Source organism: Sinohyriopsis cumingii, chromosome 1, assembly GCF_028554795.1.
Source record: "Sinohyriopsis cumingii isolate HCF-2022 chromosome 1, ASM2855479v2, whole genome shotgun sequence".
NCBI lineage: Eukaryota > Metazoa > Mollusca > Bivalvia > Unionida > Unionidae > Sinohyriopsis > Sinohyriopsis cumingii.
In genome coordinates, this window is record NC_142961.1 from 12544735 (window position 1) to 12565485 (window position 20751).

Sequence of the window (20751 nt, forward strand, 5' to 3'; positions counted from 1 at the left end):
GAGTAAATTTGGCATGATGGCCAGTATAACTATTATAAGCCCATTTGTCAGTATTTACCATGATTAACCACTAAGGCTGCAATGTTTACCAAAATATTTAATGTGTACACTGTATACAATAACCAAAACAATGTTATTTAATGGAATGATTCTAAACTCTACCTTTCTTCCCATCTACCCTTGTGCCATAATGTACAACTGACAACTATTTATATGTAAGACACTGACACAATTGTTGCCAGTTCAGTTTGTATAACAAGTCATTGGTGAATTCTTGTAAATCAGATGAATTAGGTACAATAACCTTGCGGGGGGGGGGGGGGGGGCGCAAGTGGCCAAGTGGTCTAAAGCACTCTCCGTTACGGATCACTGCCATCTCACCTCTGTCTGCGTGGGTTTGAGTCTCCGATTCGGCCAATGTGGGTATGTGAGAAAGCTTGCCAGTAGCTACTTCTGGGTTGGTGGTTCTTTCCGGGGTTTTCCCCGGTTCTTCCTCCACCATTAATACTGGCTGCCATGTACAGCCTATCATGTGCTGCAAAATGGCGTTAAACCATACAACAACAACAACAACAATAACCTATGGATTGTTTTGATGTTGTATCCCACTGTAACATACGTAAATGACAAGAAAATGGATAATAAAACTCGATGTACTTCCTGGACATGTGCCAATAATACTTTTGTAGAATCTACAATGATTATGGAACTGAACATTTGTATGTAAATGAGAAATAATTTTTCTTGAAAAATTAAAGTTACACATTAAAGTTTTTGTTAATGATCATGTTTTTCAGAGGTGAATAACGAAGTTCAATACATTTTTGTAAGCATTACCAGTAAACCATCTTGATGTGAAATGTGTGGTACAAACAATTCTAATCAACTTCTGCTACTTTCTAGTGATATCAATGGTTATGTGGAAATTGTACACACCATAGGAAAAGAACAAAGAAAAAATCCAACCAAACAGTCCAATTCAGCAGAGATCTGGAGATATACAATTTGACTGTAAGTGGTAATTACTGCATAACTGACAGTTACATGCATGATGGTTTACATAGTTTACAGGCATTACACTCAACCAAACTGGTTACACATTCATACAGTGTTGCCTTATTAGCAAATACAGCTGAGGCTTCACACAAATTGTATACAGTCCACTCTTCTAATACCTACTCATTCACATGTACATGGCACAGGTGGAGAGTAACCAGTCACACTATACAGAGTATAGACAGTGACAAGGAATGAAAAATGAACATATTTATACCAATAGTATTTGTAAGAAGGGCCTTCTGAGATGACTAGGATGCATGTGGCATGGAAAAACAGGTAAACACTAACTTATCCCATATTAGAAAAGCTTAAGACATAGGTCACACAGGTGTAGTACTAATAGAGACACATCAGTTATCAAGCTGCATGATTTTAACATGACAAGCACCCAAGAAATGATCTTAAAATGCAAATTTCAACAAATTCACTGAAGCATGAAATTCAGATCACAAGGAACTCTCCTTGCAATAAGTGAGTTCGTTCTTACCAAGTTACATTCAGGTTTATTTATTCTAGGTAGGATAGTATGTAAACAGCATGCCTAAATTCCATATTACTATGAACTACATATTCAGATTTAACCCAAAGCAGTAAAAGATGAAAGACAAGTCACTGTGAGCTTCTTTACTGGATACATATCAATAATTTAATGATTCTGGCATGAACAGTGCCTGAAAAGTGAATATCAAAATTAACCAAAGTCAGTAGAGAATAAGATGTATGTTACAGGAAAATAGGAAAAGAAAGAAGCTAGCCAGATGGCAGATGGCAGTTGAAAGTGGTGTGACACTGTTTAACATGACACCAGTTGTTGAAAACATGCCACTTCCCTCCCCTCACATTCCTTAAAAGTAGATGGACATTTTGCTGTAATCCTGGCTAAAATCTAAGTGAAGAACTCCCTGTTTGTAACTAGACATGAAGAAGTTTCTATGGAAAGAAATGGAATAATGGTGACCTTAGAGCATTGTGGAGGTCACTACAATATTCCTGAGTAAGCCATTTATCAAGGTATACAACATCTATTGAAAACTTACCTGTATGTATCCAGTCAGAAGAGGAATTTTATAAAGGAGATGTGTGTGCTGTTTACTGCAGTGGATGCTGTGAAACAAGTATAATCTTCTACAGACAGCAAAATACCTGCATGACTTAAAGGTCTGTAATTTGTACTGCAAAATTTCCAGTCATGTTTGAAAGACTTACATGAATACATGACTTAAAGGTCTGTAATTTGTACTGCAAAATTTCCAGTCATGTTTGAAAGACTTACATGAATACATGACTTAAAGGTCTGTAATTTGTACTGCAAAATTTCCAGTCATGTTTGAAAGACTTACATGAATACATGACTTAAAGGTCTGTAATTTGTACTGCAAAATTTCCAGTCATGTTTGAAAGACTTACATGAATACATGACTTAAAGGTCTGTAATTTGTACTGCAAAATTTCCAGTCATGTTTGAAAGACTTACATGAATACATGACTTAAAGGTCTGTAATTTGTACTGCAAAATTTCCAGTCATGTTCGAAAGACTTATATGAATACATGACTTAAAGGTCTGTAATTTGTACTGCAAAATTTCCAGTCATGTTCGAAAGACTTATATGAATACATGACTTAAAGGTCTGTAATTTGTACTGCAAAATTTCCAGTCATGTTCGAAAGACTTATATGAATACATGACTTAAAGGTCTGTAATTTGTACTGCAAAATTTCCAGTCATGTTCGAAAGACTTATATGAATACATGACTTAAAGGTCTGTAATTTGTACTGCAAAATTTCCAGTCATGTTCGAAAGACTTATATGAATACATGACTTAAAGGTCTGTAATTTGTACTGCAAAATTTCCAGTCATGTTCGAAAGACTTATATGAATACATGACTTAAAGGTCTGTAATTTGTACTGCAAAATTTCCAGTCATGTTCGAAAGACTTATATGAATACATGACTTAAAGGTCTGTAATTTGTACTGCAAAATTTCCAGTCATGTTCGAAAGACTTACATGACTTATATCTCAATTGTACAACATCAATTATTTAAGTGATGTAAATTGATCCCTGCCTTGGGTCTCAACCTGTCCACCCCCACCACATTGTTTGGAAAGTTAGCTAGTATGCAAATATAAAAAGACTGACAGAAGAGTCTGAAACACAAAATCTTAATGCTAATGATTATACTGTTGCTGCTAATAGTAGGTGTTCTGTATAAAATGCTTTACTCCCATGGCAAAATAATTAATACAAGGTCCAAACCACATGATCCGAAAAGTGACATTATTTAGAGCAATGTATTTGATGTCACCATTGTATACATTTGACCCATTAGAAATAAGGAGTAATTAGCTGCAAAAATAGCACACATATTTTTTTCATCCACTGGTAAAATACCTGGTCCAGAACTTACATTTCTCGTGTGATGGCCCATTCCTGGTGGATACGAATGTTGTTGCTGGTAGAAAGGAAGACTGTACTCTTGGTTACCCCGAGGAATAGACACTGACCTCTGGACACCTGTAATCAATATATGCTGGCTGCATTAAATTATGAAAACTCTTAGAATTATATTAGAAAAAAGGCATCTATGTTGTACTGAACAACTCGGTCAGCATTTAAACTTTCAACAAGGCAGATACAAACATAGAATGTGATAGCAGTACATATGCTTTTTAAAAAACTTAATTAAGTGAAAAATACAGCTAGATTTTAGAAAGTGAGTACCGAATCCATTTTCTACAGTAAACAGCTCTGAACAAATCTCCAACATTTTATGCTGAGGAAATTATCATATATCTCATAACTAGGTCCTCTAAGCCTCTGTATCTCACATCTTGGTCCACTAAGTCGTTACATCTCATATCTAGGCCCTATAAACCTCTACATCTCATATCTAGGTCCTTTAAGCCTCTATAAATGAATTCAAGGCCTTTACATTTCACATCTAGACCTTTTCAGCCTCAATATCTCATAACTTGGCCTTCTAATTCTCTATATCTCATATCTAGGCCCTTTAAGCCTCTATAAATGAATTCAAGGCCTTTACATTTCACATCTAGACCTTTTCCGCCTCAATATCTTATAACATGGCCTTCTAATTCTCTATATTTTATATCTAGGCCCTTTAAACCATTGTATCTCATATAGTCATATACGCTTCTAGATCCCATATCAAGGCCATCTTAGCCTTTATAACTCATATCTGGACCAACTAGCTTTTTAAACCTGTGTCACATTAACTCCAATACCAATTTTGTGTGAATGAAACCACTGTTGCATACTTTAAAAACTTAAAGTAACCTTCCTAAACTAGGTTTTGTTTTGATTGTCAAACATTATCAGCAATAGCAATACCAGAATGTCACAGACCTTCCTTAGCTACGATGTCATAGCCTCAACTTGATTTGTTGTGGTTGAGGCTACAAACTGATCCCATATCATGTAATGGAGCAACAAAAATAAAAAATCATCATTAAAGTCAGAAAAACAAATAGTGTAGAAACCTACTACATAAGTATAATCATGTTGTGAAAGAAGTTTGGCTTACTTTGAATTTATTAAGCATTTACACGACAAAATAAATTGGCATGGTTACACTAACCTCACCTTGTCCGCCATGACAGATAATGCGATACTCTTGCCATTTTTCAGCACAAGATAGGCTATACATGGCGGCCAGTATAAATGGTGGAGGAAGAACCCAGGAAAACCCCAGAAAGAACCACCGACACATGAGAAGCTACTGGCAAGCAATCTTATATACCCATATTGGCCGAATCCAAGACTCAAACCCATGCAGACAGGTGAGATAGCAGTGAGCCATAGCGGTGAGCACTTTAGACCACTCAGACACTCTGGGCCCCCATGACTGGAATTAACTGGACAGTACATTCTTAATTTGATCAAAGCTCATGGCATATTAAATTAGTATGTAATAGCTCTGCATAGCCAAAGGCTATACATGGTCGCCACTATAACAGGTCAAGGAAGAAGCCTGGAAACCCTGGGAAGAACCAATGACCCCCAGGAAGATACTGGCAAACTTTTTCATATACCCACATTTGGCTGAGCTGTGAACTCAAACCCATGCAGACAGAGGTGAGATCTCAATGATCTGTAAAGTGACTGCCTTACACCACTTGGCCATGGTATCAACATTTCTGAATTCAAAGAGTATTCAAAGCAAGCCTTTAAATTCAAGGTTGTATACAAAAATTTTGTAGCCTCCTATCCTCCATAAATCTTTCCATTATGGTTGAAATAACACATTCAGCTCACTACCACCCCAATTGTTGGTATATGCTGGATCTTACATTTGTGCTCATTTTAAATGAAACTTTCGAAACTTGAATAATTGTAATCCAGTGCTCACCAAAAGACAGACAATATTTAACTCATTTCATGAATTTCATTTGAAGTCAGCACTCATGTAAGAGCCTTAATATATTAAATATGCCCTGTGAATGTTGGCACCCCTCCAAACATATTAGACAGATGCATGAAGATAAGCATTGGTTCTGCAGATCACTGTGTCTTCCATGTGACAACAGTACTTCAATCTCTGTCAATTGTCTTTCAAAACATTTAATACGACTTTTGTTCAGGAAGAAATGTGATGACACTATTTTCTTGATAGCTTCTATGGCAGTCATGCTGGATATCAGCTCAGCACTATATTTTAGTAAGGATAAAAAAAAAAGTCTTTTAATGAAAACCCCATGTTGATGCAACTATCCACTGTAGGAGAAGTAGTGATAACAATTCTGGAAGTCACATCAGATCCATTTCCATTTAAGACCAACTAGACATCATAGTAAGTCTTTTAGTGAAAACCCCATGTTGATATGACCATCCATTCAAGAGGAGTAAGAAGAACAGAATTTTCAAGATGGATGCTGTTACAGCCATACTGGATGTCAAAATGTTACCCTTTTCATTTAAGACCAACCCTATGTCATAAGAAATCATTTAGTTAAAATCCCATGTTGATATGATCATCCACTCAGAAGTAACAAAAGGATTTTCAACATTACAGCTGTGATGCCCATACTGGATGTCCAAACAGCACCAATTTCATTTAGGACCAACAAGACCATGAGACGAATGTGTGTGGAAAGTTTCATGACAATCCTCCAAGTAGTTTATATTTATAAAGATTAGCAATAACAAACTTGTGCTAATGAATGGATGGATGATGGGCAAAAGACCCCAACCCCCATAAGCAACAATAGGGGAGAAAAATAGACCATTATATGCAATGGTTTCAAAATTCCATCCTCTGGTGGCTATTCCTATCCCACATCATCTGATTAGTCTTGCTACTGGCTAATTCTAACAATACAAAATTTGACTACAAAACCTTGATTGTTTTCCTGATTCTGTCTCCATTTGGAATTTCCTTGACCATTTTTATGATTCTGTCTTTCCTTTGAATTTCCTTCTTTTTTCTTCTCTTCAATTTTTCTCTCTTCTCTTCTCTTCTTTTCTTGTGCCTCTCTGAAGCAGAACAGAATGGAACATACTGCCATGTACTGAACATAAATGTGAATTGCATAAATAGTGTTAATAAACATTTCTTACCAAAGATTCTCTGACTGTTCTCTTAAACCTACTTTTACCACCCACCACACAACATAACATAGCCAAGGGCTATATAATGTCAAAACCAGCCTTTAACAATAGATTGATATGAACATCAAAGTTCATTTAGGAAAACCCTTGCTAATGTTTATTATGCACACGATTCAGTACATTCATCTTCTTTATCTCTGAAAAATTTGAGCACCATCTGTCCATCAAATATTCAGAGATACTGGCAGCAAATATCATAAAGATAAAGTGATATATACCTTTGTCATGCCATATATATATATATATATATATATATATATATATATATATATATACACACACACACACACACACATACAAACATACATATCAGTAAAAGCACATCTAGAATCAAGTTTTGTAAAGATATCTTTAATGATTTTGGTGCACTACTCCAGAAATGAAAGTGTGGATGATAAATGGTTGGATCTGGAGAAAAATGGATGAAAACGTTAAAGATATTGAGACTGAAGAATTGTGAATATCAAAGGGCACATCGACACATATAGTCTAAAAACAATATTAAACAGAACTCTTAATCAGTTTTAGGTTTTAGAGATTTTTGCCCCAGAAATGAAGTGTGGATAAGGAACAGATTGACAAAAACAAAATATTCTAACTAAATAACTGTGACTAGTGAAAGGCACATCCAGATCATTAATCTACATAACAAGTAAAAGGCACATCCAGATCATTAATCTACATAACAAGTGAAAGGCACATCCAGATAATTAATCTACATAACAAGTAAAAGGCACATCTACATCATTAATCTACATAACAAGTGAAAGGCACATCCAGATCATTAATCTACATAACAAGTAAAAGGCACATCCAGATCATTAATCTACATAACAAGTGAAAGGCACATCCAGATCATTAATCTACATAACAAGTAAAAGGCACATCCAGATCATTAATCTACATAACAAGTGAAAGGCACATCCAGATCATTAATCTACATAACAAGTGAAAGGCACATCCAGATCATTAATCTACATAACAAGTAAAAGGCACATCCAGATCATTAATCTACATAACAAGTAAAAGGCACATCCAGATCATTAATCTACATAACAAGTGAAAGGCACATCCAGATAATTAATCTACATAACAAGTAAAAGGCACATCCAGATCATTAATCTACATAACATGTTTTGCATTAACATTCTAAATGGTTTTAGCATTATGATCTGGCAACAAAAGTGTGAGAAACTGATGGATGGATGGACAGAACCTATTTCTGTATTTGCTATTAATTTTGCTCGGCTGGGGATAATGAAGCATGCTGATTGCAACCAGTGAATTATTTTGCAAATTTTGTGGAACCAGGGCATAGTCCTGTTTTCCTAAAACTCCTCTACTTGTCAAAGTTTGATTCTTTGGATTATGTTATATTCATTTCTTCAAATTATTAATTTTAGCAACATTCCTCAAGTGAATTAATCACAACTGTATTTTTTCGATTGTATTAGAATCAGTTGGTTCTTTTTGAGTTTCAATGAAGGAGTTTAAATGTGCACTCAAGTTGAGGAGTTACATAAATACAAACCTAGATCCAAACAACAAAAACTGGCTCACAGGGGAGCAATCTTTTTTCATGACAGTAATGTAACCCATTGGTAATTATCAGCAAACCTGCACTGCTTGCAAAATTTAAAAAGAAACTAACATTCATTTTCCAACAACTATTTATAACGAGTTGTTGAATTTTTTTAGTATTTGAATTGTAAAATTGGCTTTACCTTTCTTTGCGAGCCTGCACTCGAGGACAATCCTTGGCTATATGTCCTATCTTATTACAAACACGGCAACAACGATCTGTGGGTGGGTCCCCTACTGTCAATGCTTTGGAGTCAAAGAAATAATCCTGAATACAAACATACAAATTCACTTTAATGACTCTGGGAACACAAATGGATACAGTTATTGTAATTTGTGAAGAATGGTCACCTCATTAGAAAACCTGCCTGATAGCATTAGGAAAATAAGATTGAAAAATCTTGCTGTAATTTGAAGATATCAAGATTTCTTGCATCACTCATTAACAATAATCTGTATAATTTCCTCTGCATATATTTAGGGCTTTGTATGTTTGTCTGTATGTATAAATTTGAAATTCAGGATCCTGTTTTCTAACAAGCAAGCTGAATTTTCCAACTCAAAATGTACTTAGTACAAATTCAATTCTGTAACTGTAAAAGCTGTCTAAAGTTCCCCACATACAATTTTACACATTATGAATTACCCATGTAACTACTTAGTTATGACTTTAGGTTTTAGACTATGTAACTAAATGAAGAAAAACCAACAAGTTCAGTAAAATAAAAATAAAAATTATTTCCCTAAGTTTCAAAGTAAACATTTAAGAGACATTTACAGTATTGTGATATATATCCCAAATGATCCTAAATTTCCTATCACAAGTCCAAAAGTACAGAATGAGCCAAATGATTACCAACAGTCTTTAAAGTCCTGATGTACCTGGACTCATACAATCTAGAATGTATCTGAACAAGTTCTCAATAATCCCAAAATAGCGTTTTAGTCCAAAAAGTCAATTAGCCATGGAGAAAACAATTTTCAAAATTATATGCCAGGATACTTGGATGGAGAAAGCTCTTTTTTCAAAATTATATGCCAGGGTGCTCTGATTATTCAGAGTATAATATATGAAACTGACACAACATTCAAAATTGCATCTATGGAGGACTACTTCACACTGAAAGTGCCTTCACTGAGTCCCAACAATCCTTAACACTATGTGGGTGGCTCAGTGACATAATGTAAGCATGTACTTTACAAACCAAGAAAACTAGAGTTAATGTTGATGGGTGCAGCAAAAAGGGCCCTGCTCTCAACAATTTGCTCAGCCAGGCCTTAACGAGAAGAATTTTGCAAGAAAATCCCAAGTTTGGAGAAGATGAACATTCAGGAGCCATAACTCTTCCAAATAGTGACGTGGAATACTGAAAATCTAACACATTCAGCATTCCATCAATATAAAGGCACACAATAACTCTGACTGAAATTTCAATATGCCTTAGTGAAGTTATCCTGTGGAAAGCAATTTTAGATGAGGGCAATCATAAATTGTCTAAATGATAATGTGGAACAAATGAAATTAAACCCATTTAAGGTCTCCTCATTATAAAACTGAATGATAAATTTTTGGTTCAAATTCAACAAAACTTAGAAATGTTATGCTGTAGAAACCAAAGACAAGAGATTTACTGATCTGGGGCCACAACCTTAAATGATGCTGCAGAATGCAATATGTCAAACTCATTCAAGACATCATCAATTTGAAGCCACATGCCAAATTTGGTTGATATCTAAAAACTGCATTAATTTTTCTTGCAGAAACCAAAGACAGGAGGACAAGCAATCTGAAGGTCACAATTCTTACAAATGAAACTTAACTACTGAAAGGCACACACAAGTCTAAGAGACAATGTTCATACCAAATTACATCAGAACATGTTTAATGGTTCCTGAGCTATGCAGGCATTTAAGCAACATCAAATATGAAGATAGAAAGTTAACTGAAAAAGACTATAACTCCAGTTAAAATGAATTTGACAAGATAAAACAAATAAAGGTACAAGTTTTGGAAACAATGCACATAGAAATTAGATCAGAATATGGCAAATGGTTCCAGAGTGAAGCTGGCTACAATGATATGACATGCCAGAGTGAAGATTTAAAACTAACGGAAAAGGAGAATAACTTTATAAAAATTTAGACCTGAAAGAAAACAAACCTTTAAAATCTATACATAATTGCAAGCATCACACTGTGTGCTCATCCAGTGCTTCATAGTCCTCCATATGTGCAAACCATTATGCCAATCCTCCAACAAGTTTAGGCATAGTAATAACAAACTTGTGCTAATGGATGGCTGGACAGACAATGGACAACAGGTCATACTGTAACCTCTTCTAGTCTATTATTAGCAGAGTCAAAAATAGGGTACTTTCTAATGCTATATTATAACATAATTGATTCACTTGAGCCATGAATTAAAATAAAGTCCCTCTTTCTCATACAATGAGCTGTATTTTAAATATATTTTTACCTCAAGGGAGGCAAACCCTTGAATGTTGTCCATAACTGGGGTTCCATACAGCTCCCTTCCTCGGATGAAGGCTGTCAGAATGTATTTGTTCACTGAAAAAAAAAAAGGCACCATTTTCTGCAATTCTTGTTTGAAATTTTTTTTCTAAATATGAAACTTTAACAAAACTTATGCTTATACTTTATGCTGCTGCAAAACTCGAAGTTAATATGAAGGTCAGGGTCGATATACATCATTACTATGCTTTGCACACCTACTGGGGACGAACAATGTCAAGCAAGGCTTCACCCTTGCAGTTTTCATTTTATTACCAAATATGAACTGAACTGAGATATAAATGTATGTAATTTCTATTATCACCCTTTTACTCAAAACAAAACCAAAAATTAGGCACTTATTGGAATTTCTCTGAACCATAATAGTAACCAACCATCTGCATGTAAGCAAAACAAAGTAAAAATAGAATACAACCAAGACTGTTTCATTATATTTCCCTTCAAATCTGCATACTGGAGATCACCAAAAACAAACAAACCCTGTTTTTGGCCATCCAACTAAACAAATCTGAATGAAGCAAATTCTCATAGCAAAGACATACATATGACTGAACCAGCAGATTGGCTTCTATGTGATGGTGTCTGTATATGCCTGATGATATAATTTCTTCCTCCATATACTATCTTAAATTCCACTTGGCATGAAACATTCAGTGCAAACTCAGGACCTTTGCACATACTTAAGTTCTGACTTCCAGCACTGCTGAACTTTGTAATATTTCTTAGCATTGGGAGAACATGTGTATTTCAGCATCTTGAATGAACCCCACCCAACCCCCTCCCCAATGAAAGCTTCACTTAAATATTTCTCTTAAAACATTTTAAAAATATAATACCAATTAAACATGGCAGTAATTCAAAATACTGCAAGTTTTATTGCAGAATTAGTATTTGAGTTAGGTCTCTCCTTTTTATCTCCCCCTACCAAAAGTAATTTTTTTAAAACTATCCCTTAATTAGCTATAAACGGTTCAATAAATACCCCACCTTTGGCCTTAAACTCACCAAACTAAAACAATATGGTAATCATTTTACAGCTTGTCTATAATACATCAACTGTTGTGTAATAATTTTTAATTGGACTGCTCAGCACATATCAATGCAATGTTACAGGGGTGGAGAAGTCAGAAGGCTGCATGCTCAAGCTGTATTAATAAATCATAAATGTAGAACAAAATCTCAACAAAGTCACTGATACATGAAATACAGGTCACAGAGACCTCTTTTTCGCAACAAGGGTGTAGTACTGATCACAGTGTATTTTATGGAGTCATGAGGACTCCCAAATTTTAATTTTACAACATCCTCACAAAATGTAGAAGTGTTCCACTCCCAAATTCATACTATAAGTTGTCTGTGGATGTGTGCGGCAGAGAGATCATTGAGTTATAAATTTCCATTTAAGTATTCTGACCATTTACTTTGAAATTCTCTGCATCTAAAATGTTTAGGAGATTGTTCAGAATTTTCAGTAAGCTTAAAAATTTATTTCAGCTTCAACAGACACTGCAGAGTGAGTGGTTCATGAGGAAGTTTCCAAGCATTTTTGGTTTCCTTTGTCACAGAACTCATAGAAGAATGCGATAAAAATTCAGAAGTTACTCCAATTTATAGCATAACAACTGGCTCATTTACATCCAGTTGTTATTTGTTTGCAACTTTTAATCAATCTCATGATTCTACCGCCTCCTTTTTTTAAGGTCACAGTGACTTTCTTGTCCTGTCAAGCTAACTTAAAACAAAACTGAACAAAAGTCAGTTAAGTATGAAATAGGGACCACAGTGATCTACTTTTGTAATGAGAGTGTAGTACTGATCAAGATGCATCCTCTCACCAAGTTTCTTTATTCCACATATAGCAAGGTGCAAAGGACCTGAACTGAATGCAAAAACTTACACAAGAATACACATATATGTACAAAGTTATCCCCCGTAGCCCCATCTCCATGGAGTTGATACTATGAAACCAAATACAAAATGTTCCCTTTTAACTAGGAAGAATAGCTGAGAAACAGTGAGACTGTAGATATGAATATGCTTTTATATGTGATGACCCTGCAGGCAGCAATACAGCATCTCCTCTTTACTTATTACAGACATGGTAAAAATAAAATAAAAAAATAATTAAAAAATTACTTACTTTTAAGAGACAGGCCAGCCCCTAGGTTGTGGTTAAAGTCAAATGGATCTGAAAATATTGGATAAATACTGCCATCAAAATCACAACAGCGAAATTTGAGGTAAACAATTTCTCATACTTTGACATCTTTAGGTATTGCAGAACTTTTGTAAACTGACCATACCAAGTCAGACATGGACATTTCTGAACATAAAACTCAAGTTCAAGCTCAAAGTAAGAAAATGTTACTGTCAGTAACTTTCAAAGTTTTAACCATACAAATTTTGGAATTTCTAATTTGATTTTCTCTACAACAATGGTAAATTTAAATGACATACTGTATTTACTCACTGAAGATGAGGATTTATATTGTTAGTTCCACTGATTAATTCTAAACAAACTGCATAGAACCAGAACAGCTGGCATAGTATGCAATGGCAATCTGAATCTATGTAGTTTGCAGTTGGATGTGACTTATACACTAGTTTATATGGTAGGTAGGCTATCAGTACCATATTTCATTTAAGGTTTCTGAGCCTTCTATTGGTTTCATGATTGATTTTGAATTTAATACAGTTTTCACAGCAAAAGAATTTTGCTGTTGTCTTTTTTAAAAAGCTTTTAAAGTTTAATCTCTGAAAGTTCCAGCGGCAATGATATTTTCATTGGTATCTGAATCTGAGGTTCCTTTTGTTTCCTGAGAAGGCTACTGTATATAGATGTACTCACATGCAAGTCAAATCCAACAGCAAACAACACAGACCCCCGATCCTCTGCCACATAATAAACCAGCAGATCAGGGTCTACATTTATTCTAATGATTAGTCCTAATAAACGACGCAGATCATGATTTCCCACTACATAGTGCACCAGCAGATGAGGGTCTATACTTGTTCTACTGACTTCTCCAAATAAACAACATGGACATCATAAGAAATCTTTCAGTGGAAACCCCATGCTGATATGAAAACCCATTCAGGAGAAGTAGCAATAACAGGATTTTCACAATGTCCTAGCAGCATTACTGTCATTTAGGAACAATAAAACCACAGATGTAAAGTTTCATGGCAATCCTCCAAATAGTTTAGAAGCAGCAGCAATGAGAAAATTTCTGCTACCAGATGGATGGAAGAAAGACCATCCTATAAACATTTTTGGTCAATGGTCTACTGTAAAATGGTTGATTTTAAATCTCTGGGACTTTCCCTTAAGGACTTTGACTTTAGACAATAAAGAGTTAAGGGGTAGTGAAGAAAAGAAAGATATCTATCATTAAATTGAAAGACTGCAGTATGTTTTGGCATGAAAACATATACATCAGGGAAATAAAGAATACTTTTTAACTGTACTTTTATATTTCATTGATTTCTTCCCAATTTTAAAGATGATAAATCATTTTGTTGAAATACTTTTGGCGCAACTGCATATTTACCTCAATGCTATAAAGATTCCTGGAGAGGCTGATGATGTTATTTATCTTCTTTCATTGACCGTGTATATCAGATCACTTTCTTTGCATAAATACAGTATGTTATTTATACAACCAGACGTTTCCCCTGGATTTCTCTCTGCCAATGTGGACTATACAATTATTTATAACTCTTCATAACCCTAAATTAAAAGTACACACACATAACTTTAAAGGGATTAATCTTTGCAGTAAGCATGGATTATTGATTCTGTACCACTATGAAACCACAATGATGCAGCCAGATCTTGGAAATCAGTGAAGTCACCATCCAAGGAAGCAAAGGTGACTCAGTGATTAAGGAACTGGATGCATGGCCAGAATTCTGCTGGTACGTATCCTACCATTTGATAAGCCTGGATCATCATTAATATGCATGGCTCTCACTCATACTGAACTTGTCTGAAGTTGTGATAATATAAGCTTGCGTACCAAATCTAATCAGAAATGACCTCTAGAGTGTTCACAAGCTGTCAATCAAATGCAAGATCCCTTAATTAGTATGCATTGATGTTATCATAATCAAACTCACCTGAAATCCTGATTATATAAACTGATCAAGATCTGGTCATAAACATGGAGTGTTTACAAACTCAGCCAATCAGACGTAAGATCACCTTAATATGTGCCGATGTCGCCCATGGTGAAACTTACCAGAATTCTGACTCAAAATATGGCATCTGGAGTTTTTATATGTTCACCCAATCATATGAATGATCACCTTATTAATATGCATGGATGTCACTGATAAATGTTATCTTAAAGCAAGCTTACATACCCTATTTGATCAAATCTGAGCAAAATATGGCCTCTAGTGTTCATTAGCAAAGCCAAACAGATGCAAAATCATCTCATTCATATACCAGAATGTCACTCATAATCAAACTCATGCATGATAAAGATGATATAAGCTTATATACATACTGAATCAAAATCTGATCACAAATATGGTCCTTAGAAGCTCATCCAATCAGATGCAAGATCACTTTATTAATATATAATAATAATCAAATTTATTCAAAAAGTCTTAATGATATGAGCTTGCATACCAAATCTGATGAAAATCTATAAAAACACAAGCAAGTGCTGACACATGGACAAAGAACCATAGCATAAGTCCACATAACATTTGGCCTAGTGAGTTAAAAATTTACTGCATTTAACAATTTTAGTGATTACTGTCACCAATATGTGTATCGTATGCATAGCTGCCAACCTTCCAGGCTCACAATTAGTGAAAATAGGAATAAAAAGTCGTGAATTTGGACATGAATTCGTGAAAAATACCATGACAATAACTCCATCCACTCTGACCACTCAATCCACTCTGACCGTCAATACTACACTATATCAAGTTCGCAAAATAAAAACTAGAACACTACATATATGCAGAAAGCAAATTTTTTGTAAATTGTGTCTCTCCGAGAATACTTACCTGATCACATTAACGTTAGGGATATAAGCCTGCTACCTCTCGAATCCAGCCCTACTAAAAGACGAAAATTCATCTTTTCGGTCTATCTCATATAGACCAAAGGGCAATAACTCTTGCCCCTTACCTCCCCTTGCCACCGCCAGTTGTCACTAGTTTTTTTAAGCTGAGCGATATATATTATATGAGGATGCTAGCATAGCGGGGTGGTTGGGAGGGTTTTTAAGTAATGTGATCGGGTAAGTATTCTCGGAGAAACACAATTTACTAAAAATTTGCTTTCTCCTTCAAATACGTTCCCTGATCACATTAACGTTAGGAGAATAAGTAATAGGAGGAGGGAATGCTGAGCATCCTACCTCCACCCTGGGTACCTTCTAGGGAATGATGGCTGGATTCCCCATTTAAATGATAACCCGTTCTCCTAATTTCATCAGCAACTCAGCCTAGGGTCACGTGATATGTGACCCCTATATACGGTTAAGAAGATAGTTACTGAAATCTTCTTACCTACGAAATTTCACTGGTGAATCCAGTGAAGCTGATAGGCTGTGCTGATTGTTTTAAATGGGTCTGGTGGTCATCTGGGCTGCCGACACCGGACCTACCAGATTCAAGGTTTGCCTCTGTGAAGCCAAATCTCTGAGATAAAAACTGGAGAAGGCTGACTCTGCATGCCAGCCAACAGCTTCTATTATATCTCGGATTGAAACATTGCGTTCGAATGCCAGGCTCGCCGAGATTGCTCTAATGTCATGAGCCGTAATCTTCATGAGGCGACTCTGATCTTGTGAGACCTCAGAGTATGCTGAGCGTATAACCCACTTCAGCCATGAAGCAAGGGCTTGAGGGGTGATATCCCGTTTACCAGCTTTGACCGGAAGAAAGAGGCGCTTATGTGTGTCCCGACACGCCTCTGTGCATTTTAAATAGTGCTTGAGTGCATGAACAGGATCTTGCATGGCTGCTGCTCTTGACTTATCTATGGAAAAGAGCGAGCGAATGACGATTCTTTGATTGCCAATGGATGGTAACCTATTTTTGGCTACAAAGCCTGGTTGTGTCAGGAGGACCACCGAACCATCTGAACTGAAGAAAGTTCGGGTCACTGGAAAGGGCATGTAACTCACTCACCCTGCATGCTGAAGCTAAGGCTATCAAGAAAATTGTTTTGTATGATAGTAGCTTTAACGAAGTGTGGGCTAAAGGTTCAAATTTGTCTGAATTGAGCCATGTTAAAACCCAGGACAGATTCCATTTTGGAAACAGGGTGAGGGATTTTGGTCGATTGAAATCAAAATTGGCTAAAAGATCTGATAGATCTTTGTTATGCCTAATATCACATCTACCATGATGGCGGAATGTGTCTGATATCATGGAGCGGTAGCCTTTGATAGTAATTGGGGCCAACTATTTCTTCTCGAAAAGCCAGAGAAAAAAGTCAGCCAGTTGAGGGATTGAGACACTCAAAGGGATGATGTTACTGATATGGCACCAGTCCCTGAAAACACGCCATTTTCCCTCGTAAGCCTTCAGAGTGGACAGCCTTCTTGCTCTTGAGATTCTCTCCACAATCGAAGGTTTAAATTGTTTGTCTCACAAGGCTGCCCGAACAAGAGCCAAGCGTGAAGAAGAAGACGGTCCGGGTTGGGGTGGAACACCCGTGACCGCGGTTGTTTGAGAAGATTTGGACTGGTTGGCATCTTCCTGGGTAGATCTATTGCTAGATCGAGTAGATCGGTGACCCAGGACTTGTTCCATCTGAGAGGGGCAATCAGAATCATCCGACAGTTCTGACCCCTTAACCTCTGGATTATTTTTGGTACCAAAACCGTGGGAGGGTAGGCGAATGCCCACAACATCTCCCAGCTGATTGACAGAGCGTCCACAGCCCATGCCTCTGGGTGTGGAACCGGAGTGACGAAGGTGGGCAACTTGCGATTCCACCTTGTCACAAAAAGATCGATCATCGGACGCCCCCAAAGTGTGCAAATCCGAAGAAAGACTGATTGATGGAGTGACCATTCCATGTGAATGACTTGACCTTTCCTGGATAGAGTGTCGGCCAAGACATTGAGTCTGCTGGGAATGTGTCTGATCTGTACGTTGATGTGGAGGTTGTCGCACCAACATAGAAACTGCCAGATCAGAATGCACAGGTCTGGTGATTTGGTGCCCCCTTGTTTGAGGAGGTAAGTCACCACCACAGAGTTGTCTGACATAATGAGGACAGTTTTTCCTGAGAGTTGATCCCTCCCGAAAAGAAAGGCATTGATGACAGCCCTCATTTCTAAAAGGTTGATGTGGAGAGGCCTCTCCCCTGGCTCCCACATGCCACTGACTGTAGTGAAGTCCAGCAATAGGTTGGCACCCCAATTGTAGGTACTGGCATCTGTACATACCGTTATCTCCGCTAGGGGCATCTCCAGAGGAATCCCCATGGACACCCAACCGGGGTTGTGCCACTGACTCAGGAATGATCGTATCTCGGGCATGATCATTATTGTTTGATTGAGGGGACTTGAAAAGGGGCGCCATTGTGCCACTAATGTCATTTGTAAGGGACGCATAAAAAGACGGCCAAGTGGGATCAAGTCCGCCGCCGCACTGAATAATCCGAGGAGTTGCAAGAATTCTCTCACTGAAATCCATGTCCTGTTGGAATGGACTCGATGAGTTCGACAATCCGGATTACGCGAGCACGAGGAAGCCGTACCAGATTCAGATCGGTGAGAAACTCCATACCCAGATGGACAAAATGCTGTGATGGACGGAGATCAGACTTTTTCCAGTTCACGAGAAAGCCTAGATGATCTAAAAGTGCTAAAAGATCGTTTCTGTCTTTGAGCAGAATTGAACTTACCATATGTTTCTGGAGGATGTCGTCCAAGTACACTGCCATCCCTGTAGATGAAGTCGAGCAGAACAGGGTGATGATACAATCCATAACCTTGGTAAAAGCCTAAGGGCTGATGTTGAGGCCAAAGGGTAGGACCTGGAACTGATAAACTGCGTCACGGTAAGCGAATCGGAGAAATTTCCATGACACGGGTGGATAGGGACGTGAAAATATGCGTCGGTCATATCTAGACTGACAGCATACTCATCCCGCTGGATGGAAAGATGGATTGATCTCGCCGTTTCCATCTTGAATTTCGGTGGTAAAATGTATTGGTTGAGGCGACTAGGGTTGATGATTGGCCTCAACTTGCCATTTGCCTTCTGAATAAGAAACAGCCTGAAATAAAACCCTGGCGATTGCGTTTTTTTTCACAATCTCCACCGCCCGTTTTTCTATAAGCGACAGTATCTCCTGTTGTAGAAAGGTATCTTTCTCCCGATCAGACAGTACGTCCTTGAAGAGGGGAGAGGAGGACAGGGGAGGGGGTTGGATAAATGAAATCCGAAGTCCCTCCGAAATGACCTGGATCACCCAATCGTTCTGAGGAAAAAAGGTTGTCCAGTGGTCCTGAAATTGCAGGAGGCGGCCGCCCACAGGTAGGCTGTCTGCGGGTGGTGGAGAGGGTATGTCAATTTAAAGAGTTAGGAGGCTTGAGGATGGAGAAACTTTGTTTCTTACTGCCTCTGTATGGTTGCCTCCTAGCTTGATTAGACTATTGTCTCCTGGCATTGGGTTGGGATCTATTCTGCACATTTGATTGTAAGGATCCCTTGTCCCTGGTCCGCCAATCATCCCTCCACTGTGGCAGGGGCTGATTTTTTCTAAACGCCTGCGAGGGTTGGGCGGCGAGTTGGAGGGGCAGTTCCTGAGCTGCCTGCTTCCAAACTTCTTCAATTTTTCCTCCAAAGAGTAAAGGCGACCCAAACGGAGTCATCCGTAAAGCCAGAGTATGATGGGGCTTGAGCGACGTGGACCGCAGACATGCTTCACGTCGTATCAGGTCTAAGTTGGCAGAAGCAGTCAATGCATTAGCCATGGAATGGTGAGCTGCCCTGTTAATAACTCTAGCAATCTGGGCCGTCGCTTCCCAAGCGTGGTCACTGTCGGATTTTTCTGCGAGTCGGAAAATGGCTAATGAAGCCAAGTCTAACATTGAAGACGTAGCGACTATGTTCCGGACTAGATTTGACGTGGCATGGAACACATTTTTGTCCACTTTGTAAAACAGTGGAGCGGACATGTGAACTGCTGACATATTTTTGTCCAGGGCCGGAAGATCCGTACTGAAGGCATCTGAATGAGTTTTGTTCCAGTGACCCGAGAACGTCGCTGGTACTTGGCTTTCTGAAAAGAATGCTTTAGCATTCCCCGGATCACCTATTCATCCTGATAGACGATCACTGATCTCCTTAATTTTTGCCGACTGGGAAAGGAGCCGGAAGGACGGCGTCTCTTCCTCCCCGTCAAGATCTACAGATGCCTTAACTTTGTAGTCTTGAGTGGCAGTAGGAGGTGGAGGGCATTCTGAAATTGCCAACACCCTATAAATTTCTTCCACTGCCACCTTGAAGCCAAACTCAGTCCATTCCATGGTTGGATCTGTGCACGGCTGATTTGCAGGATTTTCGTCACCCTCATTGTGTGCCGAGTCGTGTTCTGTAATAGTTTGCATTTCTGGATAGAGCATACCAGGTGGCATAGATGACGCAATTCCGTCATCCTTAACACTGTCACTAACTCTCCCTTGTTGATAAGCCGTGAACATATGGACGGCCAGCCCTGCCAGCTGGTTTGTCTGGCTTGTGGTCGGTCTGAATGTTGGCGACGGTCCTGCTATCACTGGTACCGGCTGCTCCAATGGCCTGGCTGGACGGACAGATTTCTCACTAAAATCTCCGCCACAGTATTAGTATGTTGCTGGCGGTACAGCTTGACGGACGGATTTATCCCTAAAATCCCCGTAAGTCATGTTTGGTCGGACCGTTTTAGCAATAGGGTCCCCATGCTGGGACAGTTGGACGGCCGG

At 37.9% G+C, this 20751-nt stretch overlaps 1 protein-coding gene across 1 annotated transcript in view; it reads right to left on the bottom strand.

The window, feature by feature from the left end:
* Positions 1-20751, bottom strand: part of LOC149806423 (terminal uridylyltransferase 7-like) — a 129052-nt gene that overhangs the window by 15934 nt on the left and 92367 nt on the right. The window contains exons 21-25 of the mRNA XM_089953079.1: positions 12945-12992; positions 10749-10840; positions 8416-8540; positions 6420-6556; positions 3471-3577 (exon numbers count right to left, since the gene is read on the bottom strand). Coding sequence (XP_089809205.1) covers positions 3471-3577; positions 6420-6556; positions 8416-8540; positions 10749-10840; positions 12945-12992 — 509 coding nt within the window. The remainder of the gene's footprint in view (positions 1-3470; positions 3578-6419; positions 6557-8415; positions 8541-10748; positions 10841-12944; positions 12993-20751) is intronic.